Here is a 26,616-nt window from a genome sequence, read left to right on the forward strand (position 1 = left end):
TCTATATTAGGAAAACAGTGGGCATGCACCCCAACTTCAGGTTATTGCATGTTTCTTAAAGCTGAGTTGATTCACGAGGACTGCTGCAAGGCATCCTGTGGAGGAGCAGGGTATTTCTAATAGCAACTTAGAGTTTCATGTTATAAACATGTGTGTGCAGACGGCAGTGGTTGCTGTCCAGTTTTCTCCCTAATAACAGCGAGCATTGTTAGCCTCACCGTTACTTTAATGCAAAATCCAAACCAATTCCTAACCCTCAATTTGCCTACCTTTATCAAATTCAGTGATAGTGGGCCCTATGCAAGCACAGGAGGTGACAATTATAAACTGCTTCAACTAGTCTCAGAAAATACTTTTCCTCATTTCCTTTCTTTACAATTTTGCTTTTGTACTTGGTCTATAGGATCTCTCTGGTATCTCAGATTCACTCATTTGTGGTTTATTCCTTCCATCTCTTATTAAATTGTATCACTCTTAGCAACCTTTGCTTCAAATTAAATAAATGCCATTCCTTCAGTCTGTTCCTGGATTTAAATTCAAATGGTCTTAACTATTCTCTTCTGCTGTCTGTCATCTTTATCCTTTGTGAGTATGATATTTATGAAATATGATCATAGAAACATAGAAAATAGAAGCAGGAGTAGGTCATTCAGCCCTTCGAGCCTGCTCTGCCATTCACTATGATCATGGCTGATCCTCTAAATCAACGCCATACTCCCACTCTCTCCCCATACCCCTTGACGCTTTTAGAGTCTAGCAATCTTTCTATTTCCTTCTTAAATATACTCAGTGGCTTGGCCCTGTATGGTAGAGAATTCCACAGGTTCACTACCCTCTGAGTGAAGAAGTCCTCTCAGTCCTAACTGACCTACCCTGTATCCTGAGATTGTGACCCCTTGTTCTAGAGCTCCCAGCCAGAGGCAACATCGTCCCTGCATCCAGTCTGTTCAGCCCTGTCAGAATTTTATATGTTTCAATGAGACCCCCTCTAATTCTTCTAAACTCCAGTGAATACAGGCCTAGTCAGCCCAATCTCTCCTCATACGACAATCCTGCATCCCAGGAATCAGTCTGGTGAACATTCGCTGCACTCCCTCTATGGCAAGTATATCCTTTCTTAGGTAAGGAGACCAAAACTGCGCATATTACTCCAGGTGTGGTCTCACCAAGGCCCTGTATAACTGCAGGTAAGTCATCCTTGCTCCTGTACTCAAGTCCTCTTGCAATGAAGGCCCAAAGACCATTTGCCTTCTTAACTGCTTGCTGCACCTGCATACTTGCTTTCAGTGATTGATGTACAAGGACACCCAAGTCCCTTTGTACCTCAGTATTTCCCAATTTATCACTATTTAAATAATATGCTGCCATTCTGTTTTTCCTACCAAAGTGGATAACTTCACACTTATCCACGTTATAATGCATCTGCCATGTATTTGCCCACTCACTCAAATTGTCTAAATCGCCTTGAAGCCTCTTAACATTCTCCTCACCACTCACATTCCCACCTAGTTTTGTGTCATCAGCAAACTTGGAAATATTGCATTTAGTTCCCTCATCCAAACCATTGATATATACTGTGAATACCTGGGGTACAAGCATTGATCGCTGCGGCACCCCTGCCATTCCGAAAAAGACCAATTTATTCCGACTGTTTCCTGTCTGCTAACCAATTCCTAATTCATGGCAATATATTATCCCCAATCCCATGTGTTTTAATTTTGCACACTAACCTCTTATGTGGGACTTATCAAAAGCTTTCTGAAAATCCAAATACACTACATCCACTGGTTCTCCCTTATCTTTTCTGCTAGTTACGTCCTTAAAAAAACTCCAGTAGGTTTGTCAAACATGATTTCCCTTTCATAAATCCATGTTGACTTTGTCTAATCCCATTGATATATAAGTGTCCTGTTATCACGTCCTTTGTAATAGACTCTAGCATTTTCCCTACCACTGAGGTTAGGCTAACCGGTCTGTAATTCCCCGTTTTTCTCTCCCTCCTTTTTTAAATAGTGGGATTAAATTTGCCATCCTCCAATCTGCTGGGACTGTTCCAGAATCTACAGAATTTGGAAGATGACAACTGAAACATCCACTATTACCATAGCCACCTCCTTTAGCACCCTGGGATGTAGATTATCAGGCTCTGGGGATTCATCGGCTTTCAGTCCCATTAACTTCTCCAGCAATTTTTCAGTAATATTAATTTCCTTCAATTCCTCCTTTTCACTAGACCCTCGATTCCCTAGCATTTCTGGCAAGTTATTTATATCTTTCTCCGTGAAGACAGAATTAAAGTAGTTGCTTAATTGCACTGCCATTTCCTTGTTCTCTATTATAAATTCTCCCGTTTCGGACTGTAAGGGACCTACATTTGCCTTCATCAATCTTTTTCTTCTTATATACTTATAGAAGCTTTTATAGTCTTTTATGTTCCTTGCACGTTTACCCTCCTACTGTATCTTACCGTCTTAATCAATCTCTTGGTCCTCCTTTGCTGAATTTTAAACTGTTCCAATCCTCAGGCTTGCTACTTTTTCTAGCAAATTTATATGACTCCCCTTTGGATCTAATACTATCCTTAACTGCTTTTGTTAGCCATGGGTAGGCTAATTTTCCTGTTGTATTTTTGCGCCTGGAAGGAATATATAACTGTTGCGATGTGTACATTAGTTCCTTGAATATTAGCCATTGCCTTTTTTTTTATTCATTGGATGTGGGTGTCACTGGTTAGGCCAGCATTTATTGTTCAGAGGGTATTTGAGAGTCAACCACACTGCATGTGAAAGTGATAGCATGTAGGCCAGACCAGGTAAGGACAGCAGATTTCCTTCCCTAAGGGGCATTAGTGAACCAGATGGGTTTTTACAACAATTGGCAATCATTTCATGGTCATCATTAGACTTTTAATTCCAGATTTTTATTGAATTCAAATTCCACCATCTGCCATGGCGGGATTCGAACCCGGGCCCCCAGAGCATTGCTCTGGGTCTCAGGATTACTAGTCCAGCAACAATACCACTATGTCTATCCACTATTATGCCTTTTAATGAAGTTCCCCAATCTATCTTAGCCAACTCATGCCTCATACCTTCGTAGTTTCCTTTGTTTAGGCTTAGGACCCTTATTTCAGATTCAGATCACGCTGATCACTCCCTGGACTAACAACTGGCGAGGGTCATGTGGCAAAAACTGTCATTTTAGCAATTGGCTGCTAGGGTAGGAGAAATTATATGCTTCTGTGGAAGAGTGAGCCAGATGCACCCAGTGACTTCTCTTATCAGTTCTTCTCTTGGTTTATCAAAATAATTCCTATGGATCACCATTAACAACATCCATATTTTTGGTTAATTGCTGTGTATCTGAGTAACTTGGTCAGTTCATTCATTTCTCGATAATCACAAGGGATAATGTGGCACAATTCCACAGGAAGCACGCAATCTTGCTAAGAATGACTGCAAGTTGAAGAATCAGGACTATATAAGCTCTATCTCGGACCTGTGCTTGCACCTAGAGTGGCTCCATACAGGCTAGGCAGTCTTGCAAAATGAACTCTTTAATCTTGTGGTGAACTGATACCAAGTTGGAAATCATGATCCTCCCCTATCATTGAGACCATTCCTTTTCATGGTGGGAGTTTTTCATTGCATGTCAAGGTGATTGACTGCATTCAGAATTTTCTTGGTAATTACAAAATCTAAAATTGATTCACAACTAACTCAGCATGAAGGTATTTCTCTGCCTTGCATCACTCTTTTTGAAGTGATTGATGGTTTTACCAATATTTAATAGTTTTCCTGTTGAATTCTCACAAAAGTTAAGCATTACAACTACAGATGGCAATTTCTGTTACAAGAGTTGGTGACCTCACACTTCAAAATTACTATTGGAACCAAAATTTAGCAAGGGGACAGAATTCTTTCTGTCATTTGCCGCCTTTTAAAAATCAAAACACTACAAAGACTTTAGTTTACCAACTCTCTGTTTTTGTTTTTAATTACTCTCTTAAACGGTGACCTTACAGGGGAAAACTGACTTTGAGAAGTTGCTTGACCTAAGGGACATGTTGTTAATCAATGACAGTGCAATTCACTCCCATTGTTCAGCTCAGTGATAAAGAAAGAGCTCACGTTTTATATTGGGCCTTTCACAACCTTAGACCATCACCGAACACTTCACTGCTAATGCAGTAATTCTGAAACATGGCAACCGATTTGCACACAGCAGTGCCCCACAAAAAGCAGTGAGATAAATGATGAGAGAATTTTTTTTTAAATTATGTTGGTTGAGAGGGGAATTTTTTTCCAGGACACTGCAGAATGGCCCTGCTGCTCTTTGGAAACTTTTATATTGACTTGGAGGACAGATGGGGCCTCTGTTTAATAATTAAGCTGGAAGACTGCACATCCAACAGTGCAGCACTTGCTAAGTATTGTACTAAGTCTCTGCCTCGATTTGTGCTCAAGTGGACTATTGAAGAGCAGGGAATACTCTTCCCAATACCTTGGCCAGTTTTTCCCTCAACCAGCAGTAGTAAAAATATGTTACCTGACCATTATTTCCTGTTGTTTCTGGGACCTTGCAGTGTCCAAGTTGTTACTGACATTCCAACAGTGATTACACTTCAAAAATAGTAATTGGTTGTGGGATGCCCTGAGGTTGTAAAATTCACTATATTTATTTTAGTGACCGTATCAAGTCCCACCAGGCCAAGTAGATCATGAATTAGATGCAAATTAAGACTGTGGTTGTGCTGGCCCAATGCTCTTGAAATCAATAACTGTAGAATGTGAAACATAGCTAGTAAGGCTAATGTTATATTAGCACTTCCCATGGCTGTGAATCACATATTGTTACCTACCTGTGTTTCTATCTGGTCCAAGAGTCCCGTTTAAGATGTTCTGTTTTGAAAAAGCAGACATGCCTACTTTTCAAAGAATTGAAAATAAGAGTGTGCTGTAAATTTGTAAAGTTGCCAGGTTATGAAGTGGATCCAGCTTTACATTGTACTGGATTTGTACTGCACATGATGCTAAATCCAAGCAGCATGCAATTATGTCCCAGTGGATCCTCTCACCATTTGTAGTGCACTGCAAAATTAAATCAGAACCTGATTCCAGAGATGCACTGCCACTTCTGTATTAATACACAGCTGAAGCCACAGCACATTGCAAAAGTGCCAGTACCAGAAAGCACCCTTTAGTCTGTCTCAAAAATGTGCTCTTGTACCAGCCTCTGAAAAGTGCCTCTTGCATCAGTGTAACATTTTTTCCCTCATACCCAATAGACATTTTACATTGAATTTAATTGCCAATTAGAAAAGCAGAAGGCTTGTATTTATATATTGTCTCATTCTATCTCTTGAAACCATTTCAAAGTGCTTCAATTAATTACTTTTTGAAGTATAATCACAGTTATTTCGTAAACTAAGTTAGCAGCTATATGCAGAGCAGGAATCCGCAGTCAGAAATGAGATTAACAACTGGATAATCTGCTTTCAGTCATGTTGGTTGAGGAACAAATGCTGGTCAAGATTCTGGAAAAGTTCCTTTTTTTTTTAAAATTAGTGTCATGAGATTTTTTTTAATGTCTGCTTGGTCAGGCATACATGGTCTGGGTTAACTCACCCATGGGATGCCACCCGACAATGTGGCACTCTCCCCACTTATGCGCTCATGTGCCTCTAAATTATTACCAGTCCCACACTATGTTCTTATCTCTGCACTGAGACTGATGAAATACAGACCGTTGGACTGGGATATGATCATGCTGTGCCACAAGTTCAGCTGAATTCAAACCCACATTTCTGTTGAAAAGGCATTGTGACAACACGCTTTGCCATTCAGCTCTTCTAAACAAAAAATGATTAGTTAATCATTAATACTTGTAATGACTTGGCTTTTAAAAAGAAGCATAGGTAGTGTGAGATTTGGGTGGATAAATGCTGTCACTAAAATGTCTGTTGAGTTTCTCATTCATTCACATTTCTTGCTGCCACATACAGTAAGCACCATCTGTTAACCAGCTAAATTGAAATGCCACACATTGGTTAAATCCTCCCAATTTTCCTGCCTTCCTTGGTAATGTACATGTGGATCAATGGTGTTGAGGTTAGGAACTCCCTGTGTTGGGAATTTCTTGAAAGGAGCCCACATTCTGCCATTCATTGCTGTACCCCTGAGGCTAGTAAGAGTTTTATCGATTTTCAATCTTGTGAAAAGCTGAAAATCTATTGAAGCAGAACTCATTTGTAACCACTGTGTAGTAACAGAAAAAGGTTGTACATCAGTGATTAATTCCAGAAAATTCTGTAAACACCAGTTCTCCTGCTCATATACATATCTCATGCAGCAGTAATTGATCACATAAGTAAATTAAAATTGTTTCACTACCTGCTTGCTTGTTGCATGGACTTAGAAGCAATACCTGCCTACTTTGACAGCACATGCATTGCCAGAAAATATGATAGCTGAGGGAAGTGTGTAATGCAGGGGAATGACTTATCAATGACATATACATTGTCACTCTGTATTGTACTTCACAAATGAGCCTCAAGTGCCATTTGCATTTTTACTGTTTTTCTTAACCAGCCCCCGTTCAAAATTTGTGGAAAGAAATATATGTTCACTTGGGGCAAAGCAAACTTGGGAGTTAAAACCATGAACATTGTGTACACATGGTAGGAATTGCAAATATACATTGATCCTGATGCTCCCAATTGGATGTAGTGAGGCAAAGTAATATTTACTGATGTAATTGTAGTGAGTTAACTCCAATGCAGGGGGTATGTATAGAGGAATTTAGAGGAATATTGGAAATACTAGAGGGGGCAGTCAACTAATTGCAGACAATTGTTGTCAGGCTAAGGATGAGCCATTCCTTGTACATCTCCTAAACTCCCTACCTCTAAAGCACTGTGGGCTCACCTTCTTCACATGGATCTGCTGCCCCCAATTTCTGGAGGTAGTGTAATAATCCCCAGCTGAGGTTACCACTGGACAAACCTGATCCCAGGGTGGAACCCAGCTTGATAGATCCTAACTTTTATTTATGTGTTTAGATATGTGGAGAGGGGCTACTGAACAGAGTCACCAAAGTCAGCTAATGAACTTTTAACAAAAGTATAAAACATTTATTTAACAAGAAAAGATGAACTATATTACAATACTCCTTCACCCACAACTGTACCTTTACAGATATATACAGATTTGTAAGGATAACACAACTTACAAAAGCTATCTTATACTTTAATGTTCACAGTAAATACACAGTCCATGTAAAACAGTAGGCACCCTGTGGTCAGACACACCACGCTCTGAAACCAAGTGACGGATGCCACCTCAGCCAGATGCTATGCATCTCTCCTGAACTCCCCCCCCCCCCCCCCCCCCCAGACGCTTGTTACATCACGAGCCAACTGGTCTCACTGCACTCCGCCCTTCACATGAGGGTTTCCAATCTCCACCCTCCAAGACCTCACCTTGGAATCTTCTCCCAAACCGATACTTTCTCTCGACGCCTTCTGCAAGGGTTCACTTCCAGGATTTCAAAATCTCCTTCCAATGTTCCTCTTCCCTGGGTGACTGCATGGAAGCTGTCTTCCACGCACTCTCGCTCACCAACTCAGCCGTCAACAGTACCACTGCTTCACATGCCCATAGCAAAGAGTTACAGACCTTCAGTTGTCTCTTTGGACCTTCTGGCCTCTTGCAAGCTGTTCTCGTTTAAATCTGCTTGCTGCAGCTTTTCTCTTTAAATCTGAAGCTTTGAGCACTTTCTCTCTGCCCCTCTCTCTTAACTTCACTTAACAGGACCTTTTCCAGGTTCCTGTCCATTCTTTGACTAGAAGGCCTGCTTGGGACTTCCTCCTGTTCCACTCCCCTGGATTTTGGGGTCTTTTCTTTAGCTTGGGACTGGCTACCTGTCCCTTTTGCTCCAGTCTGTCCAAGAAGCTACTTTCAAAACCAGCTGAACTCAAACAGCTTCCAAAATCAAACCACTATTTTTCTTGTGTATCTGTGGAGGGACCTGCCTCTCTGGACCCCTGTTTCTAGGCAACAGGACTGTTTTTTTTCTACTCTTATTTGTTTAACTTAGCTTACAGTTGTAAAATACTCATTAGAAATGTAAGCACCTTTTAAAGTGAAACTAAAACTCAAATTGACCTTAACACAAATATAGAAAAACATTCAAACTTAAACATTAAAGCTAAAACTCATTCCTAACATCCACAAATATAACTTAACTTAAAGTATCTCTATTCCCTAACAGTAGCTAGGAACAGGAAGTAATTCTTGGTCTTGCCAGTGACACCCATATCCCAAGAACTAAAAGTGTGCAGTAAAAATGCCGTTCACCATTCTCAGTTTGATTTTTGTTTTCATTTTTATTTTAGGTAGTGGCTCTTCACCCACAGTTTGCCAGATCCAGCAGTAAGCAGTTCATCACAGGGGCAAACAAGGTAAGCATGTTGATCTATGTCTGAATGCTACAAATTGTGCCAGGACCACTGAATATCATTTCTTTATCTACTTAATTTAACAGGCATTTTAAAGTGCACCCATTGTTACTTAGTCCACAATAGCAACAATTGGCATTTATACAGCGCACATTAAGCAAAAACAGTTTTGCACGAATAAACAGATAAAATAATATCATAAGGTATCGACTGTTGTAGTTCATTAGGATCTCCGTTCCGCTTAGTTGAAAGTTTATCAAAGGAAGTAAGTTCGCAGAATTAGTAATTCTTCATTTAGTCTGACAGGAGTGAACCAACAGCAATTTGCCTTTTCCATTCTGCATTTAGTAGGAACAGTATGCAAGGGTGTAAGGAAAAATGAATACAGCGCCAAAGAAGGGAAGATTAGGAAAGTTGACCAAAAGCCTGATCAAAGAGTGCATTTTATTGAGTGTCTTTAAAGAGATGAGGGAGGTGGAGAAACTGAAGGGCTTTGGGAGGAAATAAGAGAGTGGAACCACTTTTGGTGGCTGAATGCATGGCTATCAGATTGGACATGGTTGGACAAAGGAGGGGGCTGAAAAGATGACAGAGTCCCAAGAATGGAGGGTTATGGGGCAATGGGAGTTCGTTATATGGAGATTGCAGAGATCGGGAGAGGTGAGAGCATAATAAGATTTAAACACAGGGCTGAGGATTTTAAATTTGAGGCATTAGAGGGACCAGGAGCCAATGTAGGTCATGGAGGATGGTGATATGGACAGGGAAGATTTGACATGACAGGGCACAGGCAGCAAGGTTTTATGTGCACTGAGATTTAGAGTAATTGAGAGCCGACATAGTGCAGCGTCCTCTACAAGGGGTCTGGGACATGTATGAGCTGGGAAAGCAATCAAGTAAAATGTAGTGGAGGACAGGGAATAATTGAACCAGGGCATGAAGATGTAATTTTAACCCTATTTTAAGATCATATGTTGTCCACCTGTTGATATATTTCTATTCTAGCTTCTTATCTACCAGTTTATAATGGAACTGACAATAAGAACTGGTTATGCTGTAAGAAAACCTTCCTACTCGTGAGGACCCTGCAGCATCTCCACTGACAGGATGGTGTAGTTAGAATGTGACAGGTTTACATCGGCGCTTTCTATTTTATGTATGGACATGGTCAGTTTCCTGTTGTAAATTCATAAGCGTGCTTAGTTAAAATATAGAAGAGCATATTAAAGAAGATATGGGAACATTCTGGGATTTATTAACCTCTAACTGAACCAGATTTGGATCTTTATACAATGAAGATGGAGAAGAGATTTGTAGAAGTAAGTACATTTTTAAAAATTCATTCACAGGATGTAGGCTTCGCTGGCTGGGCCAGCGTTTATTGCCCATCCCTAGTTGCCCTTGAGAAGGTGGTGGTGAGCTGCCTTCTTGAACCCTGCAGTCCATGTGGTGTAGGTACACCTACAGTGCTGTTAGTTAGGGAATTCCAGGATTTTGACCCAGTGAAGAAACGGCAATATAGTTCCAAGTCAGGATGGCGAGTGACTTGGAGGGGAACTTCCAGGTGGTGATGTTCCCAGCTATCTGCTGCCCTTGTCCTTCTAGGTGGTAGTGGTCGTGAGTTTGGAAGGTGCTGTTTCGGAACCTTGGTGAGTTCCTGCACTGCATCTTGTAGATGGTACACACTGCTGCTACTGTGCGTCGGTGGTGGAGGGAGTTAATGTTTGTGGATGTGGTGCCAATCAAGCGGTGGTGCTTTGTCCAGGATGATATCCAGCTTCGGCGTTGTTTGAGCTTCACTCATCCAGGCACGTGGGGAGGATTCCATCACACTCCTGACTTGTGTCTTGTAGATGGTGGACAGGCTTTGGGGAATCAGGAGGTGAGTTACTCGTCACACGATTCTTAGCCTCTGACCTGCTCTTGAAGCCACAGTGTTTATATGGTTAGTCCAGTTCAGTTTCTGGTCAATGGTAACCCCCAGGATGTTGATAGTGGGGGATTCAGTGATGGTAATGTCATTGAACATCAAGGGGCAATGGTTGGATTCTCTCTTGTTGAAGATGGTCATTGCCTGACACTCATGTGGCGCGAATGTTACTTGCCACTTGTCAGCCCAAGCCAGGATATTGTCCAGATCTTGCTGCATTTGGACATGGACTACTTCAGTATCTGAGGAGTCGCGAATGGTGTTGAATATTGTGAAATCATCAGCGAACATCCCCCCTTTTGACCTTATGATGGAAGGAAGGCCATTGATGAAACAGCTGAAGATGGTTGGGCCTAGGACACCATCCTGAGGAACACCTGCAGTGCTGTCCTGGAGCTGAGATGACTGACCTCCCAACAACCACAGCCACCTGGCCTGACAGCGTCTGCGGAGAGGAATACAATTAACGTTTCGAGTCCGTATGACTCTTCTTCAGAAGAGTTCTGATGAAGAGTGATACGGACTCGAAACATTAACAGCATTCCTCTCCGCAGATGCTGTCAGACCTGCTGAGCTTTTCCAGCTATTTTTGTTTTTGTTTCAGATTTCAAGCATCCGCAGTATTTTGCTTTTAACCACAACCATCTTCCTTTGTGCTAGGTATGACTCCAACCAGCAGAAAGCTTTCTCCCTGATTCCCATTGACTCCAGTTTTGCTAGGGCTCCTTGATGCCACACTCTGTCAAATGCTACCTTGGTGTCAAGGGCAGTCACTCTCACCACACCTCGGGAGTTCAGCTCTTTTGTTCATGTTTGAACCAAGGCTATAACGAGGTCAGGAGCTGAGTGGCCCCGGCGGAACCCAAACTGGGCATCAGTGAACAGGTTATTGCTAAGCAAGTGTTGATGACCCCTTCCATTACTTTACTGATGATGGAGAGTAGACTGATTGGCTGGGTTGGATTTGTCCTGCTTTTTGTGTACAGGGCATACCTGGGCAATTTTCCACAAAGCCAGGTAGATGCCAGTGTTGTAGCTGTACTGGAACAGCTTTGCTAGGGGCACGGCAAGTTCTGGAGCACAAGTCTTCAGTACTATAGCCAGAATGTTGTCAGGGCCCACAGCCTTTGCAGCATCCAGTGCCTTCAGCCATTTCTTGATATCACTTGGAGTGAATCGAATTGGCTGAAGACTGGCACCTGTGATGCTGGGGACCTCCGGAGGAGGCCGAGATGGATCATCCATTCGGCCCTCCTGGCTGAAGATTGTTGCGAATGCTTCAGCCTTATCTTTTGCACTGATGTGCTGGCCTCCTCCATCATTGAGGATGGGGATATTTGTGGAGCCACCTCCTCCAGTGTGTTGTTAATTGTCCACCACCATTCACAACTGGATGTGGCAGGACTGTGGAGCTTAGATCTGCTCCGTTGGTTATGGGATCACTTAGCTCTGCCTGTCACTTGCTGCTTATGCTGCTTGGCACACAAGTAATCCTATTTTATGGCTTCACCAGCTTGACACCTCATTTTTAGGTATGCCTGGCTGCTCCTGACATGCCCTCCTGCACTCTTCATTGAACCAGGGTTGATCCCCTGGTTTGATGGTAACGGTAGAGTGGGGGATATGCCGGGCCATGAGGTTGCAAATTGCAGTTCTGCTGCTGCTGATGATGACCCACAATGCCTTATGGATGCCCAGTCTTGAGTTGCTAGATCTGTTTGAAATCTATCCCATTAGCATGATGGTAGTGCCACACAACACGATGGAGGGTATCCTCAATGTGAAGGGGGGACTTTGTCTCCACAATAACTGTGCAGTGGTCACTCATACTAATACTGTCATGGATAGATGCATCTGCGGCAGGCAGGCTGGTAAGGATGAGGTCAAGTTTGTTTTTCTCTCTTGGTTCCTCACCACCTACCACAGACCCAGTCTAGCAGCTATGTCCTTTAGGGCTCGGCCAGTAGTGGTGCTACTGAGCCACATTTAAATCCCCCACCCAGAGTACATTCTGTGTCCTTGCCACCCTCAGTGCTCCTCCAAGTGATGTTCAACATGGAGGAGCATTGATTCATCAGCTGAGGGAGAGTGGTACGTGGTAATCAGCAGGAGGTTTCCTTGCCCATGTTTGACCTGATGCCATGAGACTTCATGAGGCCCAGAGTCGATGTAGAGGACTCCCAGGGCAACTCCTTATTTGGTATGTTCCACAAGCAGTTAAGCTACAAAGTTTGGGGTACTAGTGGAATGAGCCCAGACAAGTAATACAGTCTTGTCACATCTTGTTGTGTTCTTGTGCTTATATTTTTCTAACATATAAAATGAATGTTTAGCTATAAATAAATCTAGTGTAATGCACTCCAGGCTTATTCATCAATTCATTTTAGTGACTGACCCATCTGTAGATTAATTATCATGCCTATTTTCTGAGAACACATGAAGCTTCAATAGGCTCAATAGGATGAATTATTCTTCCATCAGTTCTCTTGGTTTTATCTAGTATTTTAAGGGGAACAGAGATTTAAACTTAATGTGTGGCTCACTAAAAGAAAAACATGAACATCCTTCCATGCTGTATTCAAGAATAGCCTTCTGTTGTTGGAATATAGAGTTGAGTTTTTGTAAGTAAGCTGTTCCATTGCAAGTTATTTAAAATATTGGTCTGAATCTTCCAAGCAGCGGCAAAGCTGAGCCGATTTCAGCTGTGCTCGAAGATTTCCCTGACTCAGTGCTGCTGCACGTTTCTTCTGGGATCTTTCAATCCCAGCTGTCAAAGAAATGCGTAGCACAATATCCCTCGTGGAACTCCGTCAGAGTGGAGTAGAGTCAGGGGAAGACAGGACAAGCCCCCTTTTTACGGCACTGGCTGCCTTATGGTAAGTTTTTAAGTTTCCGTTCTTTGAATGTGAATGAGTAGGGTGGGTGAGTAGTTAGTTGGATCAGGGTGATGGTCGGAGGGGGTTGGTCAGGTCGTGTCTGGAGGTTAGTTGGGTCAGGCAGGGGTTTAGTCGGATCAGGTCGGGGATAGGTCAAGTGGGTAGGTGGGTCTGGGTGTGGGGTGTCATCAGATTGGGTTGGCAGTTAGCCGGGTCAGTTCGGTGGTTTGTCAAGTTGGTGGTCGGGTCAGATCGGGGGGTAGTCAGGTGCTCAGAGGTTAGTTGGGTTGGGTCAAGGTTAGTCGGGTGGTCGGGGTTGGGTTGGGTCAAAGGGGTTTCATATAGTGACTATACTTCAAAAGCTGCAAAGATCTTGGGGCCATTCTGAAGTTGTGAAAGGCACCATATAAATGCAAGCCGTTTCTATATGAAAACTTTCTAAAAATCATTAGAAAAGTGCACAATGTTTTTAGGTTTTCAAGCTTTTTCAGTCTCGCAATCGTTTCTAGGTACTTTAGCACTGAATCATGGAAGATTCCTGAACGTTAGAGTGCTGCCATAACATTGCATAGTGCTTAAAGACTCAACTAGTTTAAGAACCACCAAATAGACAAAAAACCGACCTGTCTTGTAAGGAAGATTAATTTGACTAGTAATATTACCTGTAAAGTGCATCGAGATGTTGAGGCCATGGAAGGTGTAATACAAGTGCAAGTTTTATTTTTCTTTAGCATTAACTTTCTCCAACCTTCTCTCTCACACTCTACAACAAAAAATACTTTTTGTTGACCCCCAAACATTCAGAAGTGTTCTGACAGGCTTCCTGAGCTTCACCCTATAAACATCAACTCGTGCAGAATTTCATCGCCACATTTGTGTCAGCCGTGGCTTAGTCGGTAGCACCCTCACCTCTGAGTCGCAAGGTTCTGGATTCAAGTCCAACCCAGCCCAGGGCTTGAGCCCAAAACTCTATGTTGACACTCCAGTGCAATACTGAGGGAGTGTTGTGTTGTTGGAGGTGCTGACTTTCAGATGTGTTACAATTATGAGGTGCATAAGATTGTTATGTTTTGGGACTGTGTCTTTAATTTAAGGTAAAATGAAGGGGGTCATATGATCTATTCTGAAGACTATCTGACAGCAAGCATGGGTGGCCTGATTGTTAGAGATTAGAGGGGACCCAGATTTTTTTTACCTGGGGAAAAGGTGCAAGGCATTTACACTTGGAGACAATGGCATCAGCCTGTGTGTAAACAGTGAATAGACTGAGAGTCTCTGAAGTCTCAGAAAAGTGTTGAGGATGTTGAGTTGTAAACTGCCCATTTATTTCCAAGATAGAGTTGGAATGTCAAGGATTGCTCACCAGCATCTCTACCTGGGTAAAAGACCCATGTGATTCATGTTGAGCTTTGAAATGGCAACGGTATAGACAAAACCATTGTGATATCGGGTTACCGGCTTTCCTGAAATATCACTGAATATCACAGGCGGGTTAGTCTTCCCAGATTCAGGAGAGAGAGAGCGCAACAAGAGACCAAAAGTCTCTATGGTTCACCACGCCACAATGCAGGTGGAAGCTTGTGCTTGGATTGAAAGTCTGTCAGGAGTTAAAACAAGGTTGGAAGATTCACCTAGCTTGCGCTAGAGGGAGGATCACCAGGAACACTCTCACCAAGAAGGACAGTTCCAGGGTTAGAAGTTACCACTGATTCTGGGAGAGTTGAATGTTTACTTAAAGGACAGTGTAATGTATACCTGATGGTGTTTTTTTTTCCAATTGTTTTCAAAGTCCTGTGCTGTAGTTTTAACTATAAGCTGTCTACAAAAATAGTGTTTAGTTAATAGTGCTTTTATTCTGTTGCAGTAAATGTCTTAAATGTGAAATCTTGTTGGATCACCCACTCAGCTGTTAACTGGAAGCTTGAATTTCTTTTTAAAAGTTATTGATCTCCATGGGAATCGTAACAGGTGAAATGTTAAACAGAGGCCCCATCTGTCTGCTCAGGTGGATATAAAAGATCCCATGGTACTGTTTTGAAGAAGAGCAGGGAAGTCATCCCTGATGTCCTGGCAATATTTATTCCTCAACATCACAAGAAAAACATTTATCTGGTCATTATCGGATTCTGTTTGTGGGAACTTGATGTCTGCAGTTTGGCTTCTGTGTTTCCTACATTACAACAGTGACTGCACTTCAAAGTGTACTTAATTAGCCGTAAAGCACTTTGGGACATCTGGTGCTTGTAAAAGGCTCTATATAAATGCAAGTTTTTCATTTCATTTTCATATGGTTACTATCCTCTCCATGCTACCCTCTGTTGACTTCTCTACAGAATTCAAAATTCTCTTTTTTGCAAATATTCCCTACATCAGGGACCTGCTTCAGAATAAGTGCGTGCTTCTACACTACCAACCCTGGCTTCTTTTGGACATTCACTCCGTACTTCAGTCACAAGTCTTTCATCTGGCTTGGCTCAGCATTCTGCAGCACACACTTTTAAAAGCCTCCCCACTGAATAGCTCTCCCAATCTTTCTTTCTTTTCACCTCCCTGAAATGTCTTGGTGCACTCACTATGTTAAAAGTACACTATAATGCAAGTGCTATAGCTTAGGAAAGCTGATAGAATTACCTGAGAGTTGAGGAAGCCTCAGTATTGCCTTTGTGTTATGCAGGATCGATTGATAAAAGACTTTTCTCACAGCCTAAAAGACTGGAAAACAAGGTATTTCTGCAGTTTTTCTGAATTTAGGGAGAGTATTTACTGTAGTAGTTTAATGAAGCCATACTTTGTGAAGGCTGCAGGAATTGGCAACATTATTTAATCTAATCTTGACATTTAGTTGACAACTACACCTTGCTTATTATTGATTGGCTCTGACCTGCTGTTCCTGCCAGTTTGCAAAACTGGCCTGTGTATATCATATATGGTGTAACACTGTTTTGCTGTGATTTGTCTTATTTTTAATCATTTTAGTGATTGGCCCTGTACAATAGACAAGGTAGGTGTAAGCAAAACAACTATGCAGGAATACTAATGCAGCTAGAAGTCATGGGGTCCATGTGTGTCTTTCTTCTGGTAGAAGGTGTTGAATCATTTTAATACCTGAGACTTTTTTTTTGTCAAAAGTTCACCTAATTAATTTATTGCTTATTGCCTATTGCTTCAAATTGATATCCAATTCAGATGATAAACTTTAATTATATTTTAGCTGATTTTTAATGCAATTATAATATGGACAAAATTAAAGAGTTTTCACATCCTTCAAACTGCCATCTTACAACTCACTTCTACTTGTCATTTTCTTTCCTAAATATTTCAACAAACTTGGCTTCTGGTTCTTTTAAAGGTGGACATACATTTGTCTGCCAAAGGTAATTTGATTGACTAGAGAAGCTGCAACAGTTCAGAGAAGATTAAGGGAAAATTTAATAGAGGTGTTCAAAATTATGATAGGTTTGGACAGAATAAATAGAAACCATTTCCACTGGCAGGTTGGTCAGTAACCAGAGGGCACAGATTTAAGGTAATTTATAATTGGAATAGAGAGGAGATGGAAATAAGTTTTTTTATGTAGCAAGTTGTTATGATCTGGAATGCACTGGCTGAAAGAGCGGTGAAAGCAGTTTAAATAGTAACTTTCAAAAGGGAATTGGATCTATACTTCAAAAGAAAAAATTATAGGGCTCTTAGGAAAATACAGGTAATTGGATAGCTCTTTGAAGAATCAGCACATGTACAAGCCGAATGACTTCCTTCTGTACTGTATGATTCTTCAATTTATACAGTTTTAAATTGCAAATTGTATGCAATTTAGTATAGTTTTTTCCCAATTAATTGTGATCTAATTGTTTTTTTTCAGTCAAATAGATATCCTGCCATAAATCTCAGCAGTACAACTATTGACACACTAAAGCTTAGCTTCCACTGGTAGTGATTTCAGGGCTTGCCTGGAAAGGAAAGGTTAATTTTTTAATTCTTATTTCTATTTTTTCTCTTCCCTTTGTTCCTTTCTAAATGTCATTTGTTGTAATAATTTCCAGTTTTGACAAAGGGTCCATACCTAAATCATCACTTTGCCTATTCTCTGCCCAGTTGCTGTCTGAGTTTTTCAGTTTCTTCTGGTCTTGTTTAATGTTTTATGAGTAGCTTTCAGCAGAACTGATTGTTGGATATTTAATAGAGTATAAGAAGTTTGCTTCTGTACAGCTACAGAAGTTTAGACTCCTTTAGTGAAGTATGATTTCCATAACATCCCTGATCAGTATATAATTTTAAGGCTACATTTTCTTAGTTTAATCATGACTTTGAGTGCTAGTTATACAGCACTGTCAATAAGTAATTTAGCTTACATTTTAAAATAATTCATTTCATTCATCAAAGCCTTCAAGAAATGATAGGAAAAAACTTGCATTCGTATACCACCTTTCTCAATCTCAAGTAATGCATGCAATCCTAGTGTCCACCTGAGGGAGCAAATGGGACCTCGGTTTAACATCTCGCCCGAAAAACAGAGCTGCTGACAGTGCAGCACTTTCCCAGTTTGCATTGGAGTTTCAGTTGTACTTGAACCTGAATCTCCTAACTTAAGAGGCAAAAGTACTGTTACTCAGCCACAGCTGTAATAAAGGGCTGATTCTGGTTTGCTGTGTAGTATTGAATTTATGTAAGGTAGCACTGAGTTTGGAAAATTACCGCTATAGAAATGTGCATAAGTTTTTGTTGGCAATGGAAATGAACACTTGGGTTTACTAAACAACCTAAAATGTATCAATTCCTTGACCATGCAATAAATAAAATATATTTTTTTTAAACGTACAAAGTCGCAACAGTCAATAAAAGAAATGGAGGAAAATGAAACTGTAGAATGACACACTGGTTATTGAAAACTAGGCAAGCAGAAACTGGAAGTGAGAAAGGAAAGGAGACAAATGGGGAAGGGAAGAAATAAAACAAAGGCCACGTCAAAAGAAAGAGACCACTTATTATCTTAGCTCCATCTATTTAATGTGGAGAAACTAATCAGAGTGCACTATTCAGGCTCCTCTACCTTTACACAGTGATGTGTTTCAAGTTATATAATGCATTCTTCATGTGGTAAGTGCTGGTTGAATGATTCCACTGTGTTAAACAATTCAAAGTGAAAACCTTCAACTAATGGAAAGTTTGCCTTGTGCTCAAGTTTATCACTAGGCTAAGATATTACTACTAAAATGAAAGCAGAAGGGTTAGTCTTACAGGGCCAAAGGGAATGGTGATGGGGCAAGAAAAGAAACAAAAGATGTGCCTAGAGCAGGTGTGCTGCTGTCTAAAAACGAAAATAGGAGAAAAACCGAAATATGCAAAGAAAAGGAAACAAAATTGGAGAACAGAGTTTATGATCTGAAATTGTTGAACTCTTATGTTGAGCCTAGAAGGCTGTAAAGTGCCTGATCGAAAGGCAAGGTACTGTTCCTCAAGTTTACGTTGAGCTTCACTGGAACAGAAGTATACTGTAAGACCAACCCTCTGTCATTCAATCTCTCCTGCCTTCCACCCTATCACAGACTTTCCTTTTGCCCTTATCCCACCCACCGCATGTTCATAACCTATTACATCTCTAACTTTTCCCAGTTATGATGAAAGTCATCAACCTGAAACTTTAACTCTGTTTTCTTTTTATGGATGCTGTCTGACCTGCTGAGTATTTCCAGCATTTTCCGTTTTTATTTCAGATTTCCAACACCCTGCTTTTCAACTACAAATAATTGTTTGGCTCTTTTAATGTTTACTGAGCTCCCTCATTGTATATAGATTATTCTTGTAACAGTGTGTTGCACACGATAGGACAATGGTATCTAAATATCATTTATATGAATTGTCTAACACAATGGTATCTTTTTGGCGCATTGTGTGTGTACTGTCGACAGGGTGCACTGAAGCGATTCGCCAAGTCTTCTTTGGTAGCACCTCCCAAATTTGTGACTTCCACCACCCAGGAGGACAAGAGCAACAGATACATCACCTCCAAGGTGCACAGCACCAAAGACGTCACTGTTTAAAGTTGGTAGAGGAGTCTGGACAGCCCTGTGGAGGCAGATAATGTCTGAAAAGAAATTCAAACTTCCAGTTAGTAGCTGAAAAGGATGACGACAAGATTTCACTTTTTAAGATTTTTATTGTAACAAGTGACTAAAAACAATATTAACTAAACACTTTTTTAGACAACTTATATTTTAAATTATACAAAAGAACATTCGCCTTTCACCACACATTGCACTCGCCACAGAATTCAGTCCTTATAGCAAACAATCCACAGTTGCATCCAGCTTCCAGGGGGTTCATTTTTTTCCTGTTTCGCCAAGTAGCAACTTTGAATGACCATCGCCAGGCACTTCCTTCAGTTTTTGGAGTATTTCCCAAATCTACCACCAGTAGTAAAGTCCATTCAGATGATTCTCCTTCCCTTCTGTCCAAGGCAGGATGAATCTCCCAGTTTCTTTAAATGGCTACAGAATGCATTTCTTTGATTAGAGACCATCTCCCTCCCACACCTGCTGTTGGTAGTTCACAGTGAACCTGCAGCTTCTCTTTGCTGACCAGATCAACTGCTGTTCTTTTCCTCCCTCTCTTTCCCTTCTGCCCCAAAAGCTTGGAGTCAGTACGTTTATTTACTGTTAGCACAGCTGCCCTTGCCCTTTGTTCCCAAGTGTGAGAACTTTGCGCTTTTCTCACCAGTCCCTTGACTAAGCCAGGCTTATTCTCGGGCAAATCTGGAATAGTCACATGACCCCCTCATTTTAACCTAAATTTAAAGATACATTTCAAAATATAATGATAAATCTCAATTTCAACAACATTAAATAGATGGAGCCTTGGTGCCAGATGAGATTTGTTTTTACTTCACTTGGATTTAATTTAATTTCTTTCCTTCCCTATTTGTAATTTCCTTCTTATCACACTCATTTTTTGCTCACCGAGCTCTCAGTAACTGATGTCATTCTTTTATTCTTTGCATTGTTCTGCCCCCTTGTGGTTGATGTTATAACTGCATTGACTTCCTACCAAGGTAATGGCAATGATAAGGTTGCATACAGATTCAAGGTTACAAGTGTCAAAAATAGATGTTTGCAGAAAGCTACAAATCTATTTGAAAAATGCAATAAAATAAAAAGCAATGGAAAGAATAGTCAAGAATTAACAATCAGCATTTCATTTAGATTTTTAAAACTGTACATTGCAACTGACAGCTACAACACTGATGACCATAATTACAAGTCCTTTTCATCTTTATAAGGATGTATCTCTATATTTGATTTAGTTAAGCAAAGATAATTACTGACAGAAACTTGTGCAAAGGTTGTAGGAATTGCATTTTGACAAGGTGCTTTTCTGACAGTAACTTTTCTATTATTCATTCTTCCTCTACAACCCTTTCCCAAATCTTTCCTACAAGTTGCTGCTGTATGAACGGAACTGGTTGAACCGGTGGAAAACAACTATTTTACACGAAGGAGAAGGCACCATAATGAATGTCAAATGGAGGGGCAACCTTGTTGCATGGTCAAACAGTGTGGTAATGAAATCTATTGCTGTACTAATAATATATGGAACTTGAAAAATTCTCACTGGAAGCTCTGGGTACAAGGGAACTATAAATTGGAGCTGTCTGTCCCATTCCCATTCCTTTGCTCTTTTGTTTCATATTCTTTTTCAATTACTTCTTTAGTTCACTTTTAAATTAAGCCCTGCCTCAGTAACTATTTGATAAAGCATTCCATGTTGTAATAATCCTCTATGTATAAATAGTTTCACCTTGTTTTCTGTTTCTAGTTATAATCCTAAGTTCCTGCCCTCATGTTGCTCAGTTGTCAAGCTGTGCAAGCATCTTTCCATTATTTACCCTCAAAATCTTCGGTAATTTTGAAAATCTTCATTAAATCCCATTTAACCTTCTCTACACCAGTTGTAAAAAGTTCCAATTTTTCAAGCCTTTCCTTATTCCCAGTATTGTTTACTGATTCTTCACTGTTCCCTTCTCATGGTTCTATCAAGCAACATGCCAGATAGGCCCTGGAACAGGAATTCTCCAACTCAACATTGAGCGTCTTTCCAGGCTTAACTGCAAGTATCTAGCAAATATGTGAAGATGCACAACATCATCACACACCAATGATCAATAGGCCAGCCGCTACTGTATCCATGGATACTGTTGTGGCATACCTTTAAGGTACTAAACTACTGTGCATCACCAGATAAGATGTAATGTATATGCTCATGTGATCATTGGACAGAAGATGGAGCCCTCTCAGATATTCCTGTATATAGTTTCATCTGTTCAAATAAAAGGATCCACCTAATTGAGTTACCAATCCTCTTCATGTGGTTGCTATGTTTGTGTAAGGTAGAAAACACAACATGATGGCAGCTGGTGGTGTTTGAAGATTTGAATTGAAGTTTTGCAGAACTTGCAACACTGAACTCCTCCACATGCAACAGAATTCCAGTGTGTTAAAGTTTGAAGACCCACCAAGTACATCTGCAGTCCTTACAGTAGCATGGAAGGCTCCATGAGTGATTCTGCAGCAGTGCAGGTGTCCAGTACACAGCAGATCTGCGTGTTCGGGACATCACATCTTGCTCCAACAGGCAGGTGTTGGGTCCTGGTACTGGTTAAAAAAAAACTGTAAATCAAGGGAGTGTAAATTCAGCCACTGTAACAGCTTGCACGAGAACACCTGGTAGACAACCTGGTGAGGTGTAGCACTGGGCAGGGCTCCATTAACGTGAGCAACTGCTTCTCCTGCAGGTCATCAGATCGGGAGTACCCGGGGCGGGGGGGGGGGGGGGGGGTGGGGGGGCGGTGAGGGCAGTGGTGTTGGTGGGGGCAACCAAACGTTTGTAACAGGGCCAAGCAAAAGAGTCTGTTGAGCGACAGCCTCCATTAGCTTGAAGAAGGCTAAAAAAGAACTTCATCGCCATTAAATTATTTCTTTCAATGTCGGGACATGTTCACACCGAATCAAAGCTTCGTGGGCAGGGCCTAGTAAAAACGTGGGATGGCAGCAACAGCGCCATCGACCTGATGTCTAACAATAGGCTATGGCCATCCAAGGAACTGCAAGCAAGTGGAACCACAAAATTTAAGCCTTGAAGAACTGTGCAAGGCTGAATATTTGTTCCTGCCATGGACAAAAAGTGGACACAAGTATGAAGCAACCCTTATAGGTAGACAGAGTCTACATGCTACATGTACCATTGGCATATAGCCAATTCAAACAAACCTTCTAAGCCATGCAGGTGTTGCAGACCCATACATACACCCAGAAATTGCCCAGCTTTCCACAATATAGGCAAAGCATGTGGCACCAGAGGACACTGGAAGTGCCAATGTAGGAAACCAAAGCCAGAACAAGTGGCTCTACGCCACAACATGGTCAGATGTAAGACAGGCACAGCATTCCAACAAACAAAGGGAGTGTACCAAATATCACAAACAAAAATCCACAAAATGAGCATCCAAACAAAGTTGGATGATGAGGATGACCAGAGCATTAACACACAGTGAGCAGGCATTCCATACAGTCAACATCACAGAACGTATTGACACTGTTAAACTATCCGAAGCCTTTTTACCATTATTCATGTTGTATGCCCACAGAAACCTGAGAAACATAGTGTGGACAAAAATCAATATAGGTGTAGGTGCTAATGTTGTTCCACTTTGTATACTAAAGAACATATACTTGCAGAAGTGGAAGGTGATGGCTCAACCAACCACTGCCAAGCTTATAGCCTACAATGGCTTGAAGATTCCATCTCTAGGATCCATCATACTTGAATGTTGCTATGACAACTCGCCATGTTCATCCCAGATATTCTATAATGTGGACACTGATTGTGATTGCTGGCCTACCAGCATGCAGAGACCTGACCTTGATTACCGTTCATGGCATCAACAAGACAATGGCGAAGACGACAAACTGAAAAGAATCATTATTACCTTGCGAAGCACCTGCACGTCCATAGACCAGAATTGCAACTGATAAATGCCTACAAATTAAGCAAGATTTGCATGCCACAATGTTATACCTTAGAGCAACACCACTCAGTGCAACCATTCCTTCACCAGCAGAATTATTGTTCAGCAGGCAAGTGCAAACAACCCTTCCCAGTCGTCATTCATCAAAACTTCCAGGAGTACGAGATACATTCATTGAAAAACAGGAGAAAATGAAGGATGCACATGACAGACATGCAGGCAAAGAATTACCCAACTTAAACATTGGACAAAAGGTACAAATACAGCACCCAAACGATGGAACATGGAATCCAGCAAAAATTATTAGCATCTGTCCAGGACCATGTACGAACACCCAACAGCATGTATAGTACCTGTGTTTGGCATGTTTGTGTAAGGTAGAAAACACAACAGATGCAACCTCCTGACTTGCTACTATTACCTGAAATATGCCCTGGCCATATCTGTGAAGAACACCATCACGGATTTCAATATCTACCTTCCCTCCACAACTGTGGGAGATGCCACCTGCATCACCACCATCAAGATCAGGGAGCTGCACATTACCAACATGTACAAAGACACGAATTTGAATTGAGCAAAGCCAGTGGCCTGAAGCGCACCAATCCTGGCCTATACATTGGTGACTTTAATGGCCACCACATTATGTGGACTTATAAAGCCAATGGTGAAGGCTTCACAGACTAGATATCCACGGAAGATCTGCAACTGGCCTTCTTTCCAAAACAGAGAACAGCTTTCCAGTCTGCTTAATGACAACACAACTACAACCTGGACCTCACCATTGTACCTAAAGATCAAAACAGGAGCCTCCTCAGACATTCTGCAGAATGCTTCCCTACCTCCCTAACAGCCAACAGAAGCCCATCATCACTCACATTGGCACTGAGATACTGTCAAAACAAATGCCACAGTGGAACCTGGCAAAGCCAAGTGGGACTGCTATAGGGCAGCAATTGAGAAATTGGTGATCCAAACCCCCATGACACCAGAATGTTGTCATCAGTTCATTGGACTCCATATTGCTGCCACCAAGAAAAGCATCCCATATAGCTTCCAGGAATTGTAAACCCTCTGATCTACAAAAGAGACTCTGGACCGGCTTGACGGTGCTACCAGTAGGGCACAGATTTCAAAGGCCCGACCAAAGTTTCTAAGCCAAAATGTGATGGTGAATTGAGTATGTTGATGGTGTGGATTTCACACATTTTAGTCACTGTGCCTGGGCCCTGCTACAACATCTTGGCGCCACTAATCCAACAGAACATTGGATCTCAAAAGCCTGTCCCACTCCTTAGACTCCAAACTTGCAGAGAGCACAAAAGAACTGGGTATCAAAAATACCAAACAAGAGATCTTTGACTACACTGGACAACGACTTCAATTCCTCCACAAGAACCCACCATCATCAGCATAGATGAAGTGAAGGAGGGCTTAGCCGCGATGAAGAAAGGGAAAGTGGTCAGTGGAGACGTATCTCCGCTGGAATTCCTTCATTAGCTAGGCCTGAGGGACTTCAATGGCTGTTGAAAGTGCACATCAATACCATAGAATCTGGATGCATCAAAACCATGGAATAAAATGATAGTCATTGTCATATTCAAACTGAATAAACTGTTCTGGAAACTAGCCAAACTCATTCTTGCACGTGACTTACAAACCCCTGGAATTTATCATCCTCTGGAGAATCAGCATCTCATTGAGTCAGTAATCCCTGATGAACAGGCAGGATTCTGTTGCTGTGAGTAAGTTTTCTTGAGTGCGCATCAAGGTAGGATTCCAGAAGAAATCCAGGACTGGTGCAGCCTTTGTAGACCTGTCCTCAGTTTATGACATGTTCTGGATTAAAGGGTGGATGCTGAAACTCGCAATAATTATTCCCTACTTCAAATACTACATTTACTATGGATGATGCTGAGCAATACAAACATATGAAATAGGAGCAGCAGTAGGCCATTCGGCCCCTCAAGCCTGTTCCACCATTCCATAAGATCATGGCTGACCTGTTCGTGTTTAGAGTTCTGCATTCCCATCTACCCCCGATAATCTTAGATTCTTGTTAGGCGAGGGAATCGATCTACCTCTGCCTTAAAAATGTTCAGTGACTCCACTTCCACTGCCTTCTGTGGCAGAGTTCCAAAGTCGCACAACCCTTCGAGAGAAAAAAATCTTCTCATCTCTGTTCTATAAGGAAAACCCTTAATTTTAAAATAGTGCCCCCTAGTTCTGGACTCAGCACAAGAAGAAACATCCTTTCCACATCCACCTTATCAAGACCATTCAGGATCTTATACACTTCAATCACTCTTCTAAACTCCAGTGGAAACAAGCCCAGTATGTCCAACCTATCCTCTTAAGACAATCCACTCATTCCAGGTATCAACCTAGTAAACCTCCTCTGAACCGCTTCCAACGTGTTTACATCTTTCCTTAAATATGAAGACCAAAACTGTGCACAGTATTCGAGATGCGGTCTCACCAATGCTCTGTATAACTGAAACGTAACATCCTTACTTTTATGTTTAATTCCTCTTGTAATAAACAATAGCATTCCATTAGCCTTCTTGACTACATGTTGTACCTACATACTAACTTTTTGTGACTCATGCACAAGAGCACCTAGATCCTCCTGCACCTCGGAATTCTGCAGCCGTTCTCCATTTAAGTAATGCTCTGCTTTTTTATTCTTCCTACCAAAGTGAACAACTTCACATTTTCCCATATTATATTCCAACTGCTAGATTTTAGCCCCTCCCTCAACATATCTATATCCATCTGCAAACTCCTTATGTCGTCTTCTCAACATACTTTCCAACCTATCTTTGTGTGGTATGCAAATTTAGCTACCATGCTTTCGCTTTCCTCATCTAAGTCATTGATGTAAATTGTAAAAAGTTGAGGCCCCAGCACGGACCCCTGTGGGACTCCACTAGTCGCATTCTGCCAATCAGACAAAGACCCATTTATGCATATTCTCTGTTTTCTGCCAGCCGGCTAATCTTCTGTCCAGGCTAATATGTTACCCCACTACACCATGAGCTTTTATTTTCCACAGTAACTTTTGATGTGGCACCTTATCAAATGCTTTCTGGAAATCCAAGTATAGCACAGTAACGCTCCCCTTAATCCACAGCACGTACTCCTTCGAAGAATTCTAATGAATCGGTTAAACATGATTTTTCTTTTACAAAGCCATGCTGACTCTTCCTGATTACCTTGTATTTTTCTAACTGCCCAGCTATAACCTCCTTAATGATCGACTCTAACATCTTCCCCACAACTGATGTCAGGCTAATTGGTCTATGGTTTTCTGTTTTCTGTCTCCCTCCCT

General features: G+C 41.4%; 1 protein-coding gene across 2 annotated transcripts in view; it reads left to right on the forward strand.

Moving 5' to 3' along the window:
• Nucleotides 1-26,616, forward strand: part of vps41 (VPS41 subunit of HOPS complex) — a 256,233-nt gene that overhangs the window by 137,997 nt on the left and 91,620 nt on the right. For both annotated transcript variants that reach the window (XR_013576374.1, XM_078540140.1), the window contains exons 7-8: nucleotides 8,396-8,461; nucleotides 20,700-20,819. Coding sequence is in view for 1 of the 2 variants with exons in the window: in XM_078540140.1 (XP_078396266.1) it covers nucleotides 8,396-8,461; nucleotides 20,700-20,819 (186 nt within the window). In the remaining variant the exon portion in view is untranslated. The remainder of the gene's footprint in view (nucleotides 1-8,395; nucleotides 8,462-20,699; nucleotides 20,820-26,616) is intronic.

This window comes from Cetorhinus maximus, chromosome 4 (genome assembly GCF_964194155.1).
Source record: "Cetorhinus maximus chromosome 4, sCetMax3.hap1.1, whole genome shotgun sequence".
In the NCBI taxonomy this organism is placed as follows: domain Eukaryota; kingdom Metazoa; phylum Chordata; class Chondrichthyes; order Lamniformes; family Cetorhinidae; genus Cetorhinus; species Cetorhinus maximus.